The 9,059-nt window shown below is 35.0% G+C and overlaps 1 protein-coding gene across 3 annotated transcripts; it reads left to right on the top strand.

Moving 5' to 3' along the window:
• Positions 1–925: 925 nt before the first annotated feature.
• Positions 926–8,549, top strand: LOC117626211 (protein ROOT HAIR DEFECTIVE 3 homolog 2-like). Of its 3 annotated transcripts, XM_034357868.1 has the most exons (23): positions 926–1,410; positions 1,498–1,564; positions 1,651–1,753; positions 1,932–2,002; positions 2,520–2,583; positions 2,668–2,733; positions 2,845–2,892; positions 2,973–3,035; positions 3,144–3,200; positions 3,484–3,642; positions 3,735–3,803; positions 3,897–3,988; positions 5,259–5,337; positions 5,833–5,998; positions 6,061–6,185; positions 6,302–6,564; positions 6,643–6,739; positions 6,830–7,000; positions 7,085–7,189; positions 7,572–7,666; positions 7,774–7,870; positions 7,952–8,239; positions 8,336–8,549. In XM_034357868.1, exons 1-23 carry the CDS (start codon positions 1,263–1,265, stop codon positions 8,345–8,347), a joined length of 2,505 nt encoding a protein of 834 aa, XP_034213759.1. In that variant the 5' UTR covers positions 926–1,262; the 3' UTR covers positions 8,348–8,549. The 3 variants fall into 3 exon arrangements, with proteins under 3 accessions (XP_034213759.1, XP_034213757.1, XP_034213758.1); XM_034357866.1 differs by having other exon boundaries at positions 927–1,410; positions 7,952–8,549; XM_034357867.1 differs by having other exon boundaries at positions 929–1,410; positions 7,955–8,549.
• Positions 8,550–9,059: the final 510 nt, after the last annotated feature.

The raw sequence follows: 9,059 nt of genomic DNA, 5'->3' as shown, positions 1-9,059 counted from the left end.
AATTTTGTAATTACAATCTATTAAAATCTTAATTGAATACACCCCTTTGTCCTGATTTTCAACTTGTGGTTTGTAATTAATGAGAGATTGGATTGGAGTTGTGAAAACTTTTAAATAGGTTCAATGATTATGCATGAAAATCTTGTGGATATGCTCTCTTTCTCTTGCTTACTAAGAAATATTTGGAAGCACACAGTACCTCTTGATTTATTGCTCATTTTTAGGTGCCTTTTCTTATGTGCCTTCTTCGTCATCATATATGCATGGTACTAAAATATGGATGTTAAAATAAATTTAATAATTTTTATTAAAATATATTAATTATAAAAAAAATTGTTTTCAAGAATTCAACCAACCAAGTTTTCAAATTTTAGAGATTCAAAAATATTTTTCAAGTTGCATACCAAACAACTTTTTGGATCTTTAAAAATGAATTAGAAAACTCCTTGTTTTTAAGAAAAATCATAATTTCTGAGTTCCTTACTTAGATAGGATACCAAACGTGCCTTTAAATTCTTTTTCCTTTTTTGTCACATATACTTTGAATTTTAAAATTCAAATTTATTTTTTCCCATATTTACTTAAGCAGACTTGACATATTAAATTAGGTAACATAGAATAGAAAATGTAGCTACATTAATATTAGCATGTCAAAACCTTTATTTATTAAATTCTTTTAATCATGCATACAGTACCTTTTCACAAAAGTAATTATTATTTTTTGAAAAAATAATATAAATTATATTTTGGATGAACAAAAATAATGTGAAAATATGTAATTATATTTTTTTGAACAAATAATATAAATTATATGGCGGTAAAAGTCACCGAAGTAAATTTATTTGACAAGTGACCGATAAACATGAAGTTTTCATTGTAGAGAGAGAGAGAGAGAGAGAGAGAGGGAGAGAGAGAGATAGAGGAGTTAGGTGGCGAATCCAATTCTGCCACCAGCGATAATACAAACGAATTCAATGACACATCGCCAATTTTCTTGAAACCAGAAAAAAGAAAAAGAAATAAAAGAAATAAAAAGAAGAAGAGACTCGAGATCCTAATTCTATTAGGAGATTTATTTTCTATTTTATTAGGATTTTATTTCTTTATATTTTAGGACGAATCTTGTGTAATAAGGGAGTTCATGTATTTCCTACTATAACCCTACTAAGGTCTCCAAGTATATATAAGTCGGCACTTGAAAGTTGGAGCCTCGAAGGCTGGTTTGGGCTCTCAGAGTTGGAGATTTTGAGAGTATTGTATTCATGGAGGAAGATTGCTGCGCCACACAACTCATCTACGGAGATGGTGAGTTTAACTCTTCTGGGCTCGACAGGTTCGTCAAGGAAGTGAAGCTTGCTGAGTGTGGACTCTCCTATGCTGTTGTTGCCATCATGGGTCCTCAGAGCAGCGGTAAAAAAAAAAGCTTTTTTACTTTATTTAATTTAATTGATTGAGCTTGAGCAACATTGGGGTAATTAATTGCCTATGAAATCACAGGGAAGAGCACTTTATTGAACCATCTGTTCCACACTAAGTTTAGAGAGATGGATGCATACAGTGGAAGGTTAGTTTCTGAGGTTTTCAGTTGGTAATATACTCAATTTGCTTTAGAATAGATGCCAAATGTATACATGTATGTATTTACTTCAGGAGCCAAACAACTAAGGGTATTTGGATAGCCAAGTGTGTTGGCATTGAGCCTTGCACGATTGCCATGGATTTGGAGGGTACCGATGGTAGGGAGAGAGGCGAGGTAATCAGCTTTCTGTTAAAACCCCATTTGTTCTTTTTTTGGCGAGGGATATAATAAGAGCTATTAATGCCTAGTTCTATTCACATTTTAAACTTCTCATAACTTCTATATGTAAAATGTAGTTGTTCTCAGATTAAATCGCCCTTCATGCTTCCTCAGAAATTCTGTTATTTTCCAGGATGATACTACATTCGAGAAGCAAAGCGCCCTATTTGCCCTGGCAGTTTCAGACATTGTGCTGATAAATATGTAAGCTTGTTTTTTAGTTTATCTTGGAACTACCTGGCTGATAACGCACATTACTTTGCATAGTTGATGGGCATATATGTAGTGGTTACCTCCAATTTGTAAGTGGGTTGTAACTTGTTCTGGTAAGTGTTATGTCAAATGAGCAGACGTGTCTATTTAAGATTGTCACATGCATTGGTATCTCGTGTCAGTTTGTTTTAGCAAGACAAAGTTATTTTCAAATTGGTTTTGAACATCTATATTCCTAGGAAAGAAGCTTCTGATATCATTTCATTCTCAGTGAGTGTTTAATTAGGACTTTGCCCTTCATGAAAACAGGGGTTATTCACATTAGGAACTTTTAATTCAGAGTCCTGAAGTTGTTTGACATTTGAAGATAACAGTATATACGTAGGCTCATAGTGACAACCATATACCGTCTACATGACTTCTTATCTGGAAAGTCATGTCAATACATATTTTTTGATTGCACATATACATGTAATTTAAAATTAATTGGAGATTGGATAATATATAGGTGGTGTCATGATATAGGTCGCGAGCAAGCTGCAAACAAACCTTTACTGAAAACAGTTTTTCAGGTACCCTTGAACCATGTCTATATCTCTACTGTCTATTCAGCATTTAATGTCGGTTAATGAAATTCTGGGTTTGAATGTATATAGGTCATGATGCGCTTATTCAGCCCCCGTAAAACGACGTTACTGTTTGTTATACGTGATAAAACAAAGGTTTGGGCATACTTTTTCAGCTTATTAACAGGATCTATTCAATTATGTTGCCCTCGTGAAATATTTTCATGTTCCATATTAATTTTTTCTTGTTTGTGGCTGTTTGTTTAGACCCCGTTTGAATATCTGGAGCCGGTTTTGAGGGAAGATATACAGAAGGTAATTTTGTCTTCAACGTTATGTTGTTTTTATACCTCAGTTGTTTTCTTTGTATCCCTCAGATATTTTAAATTCTGCAGATATGGGATGGAGTCCCGAAGCCCCAAGCCCATAAAAGTACCCCCTTCAGTGATTTCTTTAGTGTGAGATCTCTTATATCCTTCTCTACTCTCAGACAGCCTTGTGTTCTATTTAATGTCCTCATTAGTCAAAGCTTATTGTTGCTGATTACAACATTCTTTGACGTGAAGGTAGAAGTAGTTGCTTTGTCCAGTTATGAAGAGAAGGAGGAGAAGTTTAAGGAGGAGGTAACCCCTCTACTATCAGGAGCAATTCATTATGTCCAAAATCATATTGGCCATTATATTTTCTTTTTTTGGTTTCTGATTTCTGGGGCATGTTGTATCATCTACTTATTGGTTGAATATGTATATTTATAAATATGAAGAATTGCTTGATGTCCTTCATATCAGGGGAAACATAATCCTTTGAATTCCTTCACGTCAGGGGAAACATTTCTTATGTTCCTAAGTAAATTAGTTCATTGTAAATTTACTGTGATCCTTACTGGTTATGGCCTGTATCATGCAGGTTGCTCAACTGAGGCAGCGCTTTTTCCATTCTATTTCTCCAGGAGGGCTTGCTGGTGATAGACGGGGTGTTGTCCCTGCCACAGGATTTTCCTTTAGCGCACAACAGATTTGGAAAGTAATCAAAGAGAACAAGGACCTGGATCTTCCCGCTCACAAGGTTTCTTAGTTTCTTTTCTTCCCATTAGAAAATTATTTGTGGTCTTCACTTCTCATATGCCTATGACATGTGCATGTAAATGATTAAATTAGGTTATGGTTGCTACTGTTCGGTGTGAAGAGATTGCCAACCAGAAATCTAATCAGTTAGTCTATGATGAGGTATGTACTCATTTATCTCCATTTTTGAGAGCTTAGCCTTCTAATATGATCTATAAGGTTTTATTGGTCATTCATTGGATGAATATGATTTAGGATTGGTTGGCATTGAAAGAAGCTGTCCAAATTGGTCCCGTACAAGGTTTTGGTATAAGGCTCAGCTCCATCCTAGGCACCTATCTTTCTGAGTAAGTTTCACTCTTGTTTAAATATGTTAGTTTAAAATTCCAAGGTGAACAAGGGGTTGCAACTGTCTATGTTTGTGATTTTGTTGCAACTGTCTATGTTTGTGATTTTCTTTTAATTCAATGATGAAAGGAGAGGGATTTAGTGGAACATCTAATTAGGAGAAGAAACACTATGTTTCCTTTCTTTTCCATTTAGACAGCATTTATACCCTGCACCCATTTCGTTTCTAACTTATAAAGCATTGTTCTTCATTTGTTTCATTGGAAAAAAAATAGAGACTTGGAAAACCTAATACCATTTAAGTGTTGTTACCTTTACTCTCTTAATTTAAAAATTTCTTATTATTCAAAAACATGTGTTAAAATTGAATATATTTTGGTGGAGAAAGATATGAGGAAGTACATACACTGTTAGATGCTTAAGATCATTTTCTCTGGTTGTAGTAGCTTCACGTGATCTGATTATATTTGCTTGTTTTCAGTCATCCCCCTTCTCTCTCTACAAAGTAGTCTGCCAGGCTGTTTATATTGCTGGACTTGCAACACTCTGACTCCCAACCGTATATATTAGATTGTTTGTTCTGAAGAACCAAGCTTATGTGCCTTATTTAAGAGCTCCATCTTCTGTATTTCCACCAGCTGAAAGTTAATTTTGTCAAAAAATAAAACTTCTCCTAAAGTTCGTTGAAAAAGATAAAACTTCTCCTAGGTGATAGTACTTATGGCACGACAATAAGTAAATTTTTTATTATCCCTCAACTGCTTGCAAGGAAGCAACCAAATGCTATGAGTATGATGTAAAGTTCTTAATATTTGATAGGCCAGACATTAATCTGTTGGTTATTTCACACTATAATAACAAAGCAACCACTGTAGCCGTACTGCTTTTCAGAGAATAATTCTTTTTGTCTGTGTAGTTTTGGGTAGTATAGTGTTTCTCCATTTTATGCTGTAAATATCAATCAGATCCTATTTGAGCCTGAGTACCTGCTATTACCTTATATTTGCAGTAGTTTTACGTTGTCATTGGATTGATCACTTATTCAAAAAAATTTGGATGCATTTTTCACACGTTACTCTGTCCACTGGTTTTGGCTTGACTACTAAAACTAGCGAGTAGCATCTCAGTGTTGAGGGATTCTTAACGTGTATATGTGTGCTTATTTTGTGTTTTTACTATGCATAGGAAGTTTAATTGTTGGTGTTGTATGGCTTGTACTGTTTTTAGTACTGGCTTTATTTCTGTCTTGATCTTGCTTATGAATGACAGATATGACATGGAGGCCGTCTACTTTGATGAAGGTGTAAGGAACTCAAAACGACAATTGTTGGAGTCAAAAGCATTGGATGTATGGCTACTCTCTGTCTCTCTAATTTAACAGAGATTTTAGTTAGGTTTTCAGTTTCTTAGACAATTCTTGGAAAATAGGGAAGTCGTGATTAGTAGTGTTTTTTTTCATTTTTCGAAGCCTCCAAATTAATTTGAATACCACATTACTGTTGACCCTAATCTCAAAATGAAGGGCATGATAATGAAGCGTGTTGGCAACATAAATTTTCTCCTTCTGGTAGTCCTGTCAAATAATTATGTTTAAAATAAGCTGCCAAACATCATTACTGAAGCTTGACTCCATCTAATTACATACGAGAAGTTTAAAGTGACTATAGAGCTTGCTTGTTATTAATACTCAAACAGTAACATTGCCCGATCTTTATAGTTCAGATTCTCTTCAAACCCAGACTAATTAATGTGCAGGATGGATTTCATATTGTCAATTTTGAGAATTCATTCCAATTATCATGCTTATTTCAGCTTAAATCTTGTTTTCCTATGAATTTTCCAGTTTGTTTACCCTGCATACACGACCATGCTGGGACACCTGCGTTCTAAAGCACTTGAAGATTTTAAAGTGAGGCTGGAGCAATCGTTAAACAAAGGAGGAGAATTTGCTTCATCTGTTCGTACCTCTAGTCAGTCTTCCATGCTTGAGTTTGACAAAGGATGTGCAGGTAATTAACATGCTTGTCAACCAAAAAATCTTTGTTATTACTTATCTTTTATGTCTTTTCAGATACTGCCATACAACAAGCTGATTGGGATGGTTCGAGAGTCAGGGAAAAACTTAAACGTGATATAGATGCTCATGCATCATCCATTCGTAGTGCAAAGTTGTCAGAACTGAAAATCAATTATGAGGTAGTTTTCTGATGATGGAGTAAAGTCTTGGTTATACGCCGGATGATACCATTAAAGTTATGCTCATATTATTTGTTATTCAAAATACTCAATGCAAATACCCTTTAATTTTGCAGAAACAACTTTCTGCATCTTTAACTGGACCTGTAGAGGCACTACTTGAAACTGGTGGAAAAGACACTTGGACTTCAATGAGAAAACTTCTTAATCATGAAACTGAAGTTGCAGTATTGGAGTTCTCAGCTGCAGTTGCTGGTTTTGAGTTGGACAAACATACATCTACCAAAATGACTCAAAATTTAAGGGATTATGCAAGAAATGTGGTTGAGAAAAAAGCACGAGAAGAGGCTGGAAACATTATGATCCACATGAAGGATCGGTAGAGAACTAATCAACAAATTTTCTCCTTTTTTCATTGTCAGATTGGTTGCTTATCACCTTTGTTAACATTTCTCAGGTTCTCGACAGTCTTCAATTATGACAGTGATTCAATGCCTAGGGTTTGGACTGAGAAAGAAGACATTAGAAGTATTACCAAGGATGCCCGCTCCGCGGTAATCATTGGGAACTTTTATGGAAGTATAGTTTATCTGTCTATTTGTGTTAAAGTGATATTATTGTATTTTATGATCTCTTTCTTGCAGTCTCTAAAGCTTTTGTCGGTCATGGCTGCCATCCGCATGGAGTCGAAGCCAGATAATATTGAAAAACTTCTCTTTTCTTCTTTGATGGATGGAACTGTTACTGTTTCATCTTCGCAAGATAGGAGAGTAGCAGCTTCTACATATCCTCTTGCCTCAAGCACTTGGGAAGAGGTACACCATTTAATGTGTTTTGGTTTATCTGTATAATGTTTGTATGATCAAACTGGTTTCTTATTTAAGGTTACTTTGAACCAGGTTTCATCAAAGGATACTTTAATTACTCCAGTACAGTGCAAGTCGTTGTGGAGACAGTTCAAGGCAGAGACTGAGTATAGTGTCACTCAAGCTATTTCAGCCCAGGTATAGTTTTAGTTTCTTTTATCTTAACTCTAACTTCAGTAGTTTAATTGTTCTAATTATCATTTAAACGGTGTTGCATGAAGAATAAATGGATTTTGTTTTTTCATGAAATGTTCTGCAAAATTTTGAATTAGGAAGATCTGGATAATTGGAGTATGCTCTTGCTAAAGTAATGGGCAACTGGTAGTAGGAACTTGGAATTAGGATATGTGCATCGTCTTCAGATGACATTTCTTTTTTCTTATTTATCCTAATTCAAAACATTTTATATATGAAGTTCCAGAACATATGGAAATCCTAATCTTGACTTTTTAACGGCTTAGGCTTGCTCAATCTAATCGTGCAATTTTATTTTTGCTGCTGTTTGTTTTTGTATTTTCAGGAGGCTCACAAGCAGAGTAACAACTGGTGGCCTCCTCTATGGGCTATTTTGGCGATGTTTATTCTTGGTTTTGACGAAATTGTTTTCCTTTTAAAGTAAGTTTATTAAGAGTACTAGGTTCTCCACATTTGTTAATTGTTTGGATGTCCCTAAAGTCTGTCCCATCTGTTAATCACGTGGCTTTTCCCTTCAAATAAAACAGGAACCCTCCCTACCTCGTGGTTCTATTTGTTGGATATTTAATTTCAACGGCCTTATGGGTACAGATGGACATTGGGCGAGTGTTCCAACATGGCATCGTGAGTATAAAATTGAGTTTTACTGGAATTTTCCTTATTTTAATCAGGGTTCAAATTTTAGTTTCCTTTGTTTGGTGCTAGCAGCTGTCAGGAATACTACATATCGTATCGAGGTTTCTTCCAACTGTTATGGATCTTCTAAGAAAACTTGCAGAAAAATCTCAGGGTAATCCAGCACCTGAAGCACCCAGGCGACCAATTTCTGTTGCTTCCCAGAGTGATAGAAATGAAACACCTCTGCCAAACACAATATCAAGCTCAATTCCTGAGTCAAGTGTGTCATCTAATATGTCGTCGTCGGATGGTGGCGTCGAATACTCAAGCCCTCCCTTGAGACAAAGGCGACCTACAAACGTTCAAGAAGTTGATGTAAATGTGTTTGTGCCGTGTGTATCAGATTAGAATTACAAAGCTGTTGTGGCGTTAGTTTTCTTTCTTTTTGATTTTTTTTTTTCTTGTTCGCAGTTGATGAAATAAATGGGGGCTTGCTGAAAATACCGTGGTCTTACAAAATAGTTTAGCTGTTATTTTTGTTTCTAGGTGAAGGTAGAAATTAGATGACGGTGGAGATGAGATTAAGAGGGAAGATAAGAGGGGATGATGTGAGGGAGGAGTAACAAAATTGAAAACAAAAACTAGAAAACTGAAATCTATTTGAAATTGTTCACTTTTGTTACTACATTCTCTTCTCAAATCTCATCTTCACTCCATTCGTATTCTCATTTGCCTCTAAATTATAGTAAAAAAATGAAAAATGAAATGATTATCAAACGAGCTCGGCACTTGAGAAATGAAAACAGGTTTGAGGTTTGCATTACCCATGCTACCAATGTAATTAAGTTTCCAAAAATCATTGGAACATCTTTATGTGATAAAATGAAGTAGACGAGCTCAATGTTTCAAGTAAGTGTTGTTAAATGGTTTTCGATTTAAATAATATTCTTTTCTTTGGCAAGTTGAATTGAGGCACATAAAATGCAGTTGAAAAATTGGGCCAAAAGCTGGAGTAACACAAATAAACCAAATTTCTTGGAAAAAAATATAAATTATTTTCAAAAGGGCTTTATATTATTTTATTCATATGATACCATACTTCAATCTAATTTAAACTACGAAAAAAGATATTTAAATTCGAGTTGCAGAGTGAGAGCACATCCGATAAATGGTGGGAAATGATAGTGGGGAAAGG

The sequence above is a fragment of the Prunus dulcis genome, chromosome 4, assembly GCF_902201215.1.
Source record: "Prunus dulcis chromosome 4, ALMONDv2, whole genome shotgun sequence".
NCBI classification, from domain to species: domain Eukaryota; kingdom Viridiplantae; phylum Streptophyta; class Magnoliopsida; order Rosales; family Rosaceae; genus Prunus; species Prunus dulcis.
This window is presented reverse-complemented; position numbering and strand designations above follow the sequence as displayed.

Bases quoted from the DNA above. Each gene is read 5' to 3' on its own strand.
- LOC117626211 (XM_034357866.1), top strand. From the start codon at position 1,263: ATGGAGGAAGATTGCTGCGCCACACAACTCATCTACGGAGATGGTGAG. The intron at 3,036-3,143 runs GTGAGATCTCTT...TTTGACGTGAAG, and splicing joins CCTTCAGTGATTTCTTTAGT to GTAGAAGTAGTTGCTTTGTC. The intron at 5,338-5,832 runs GTATGGCTACTC...TGAATTTTCCAG, and splicing joins TGGAGTCAAAAGCATTGGAT to TTTGTTTACCCTGCATACAC.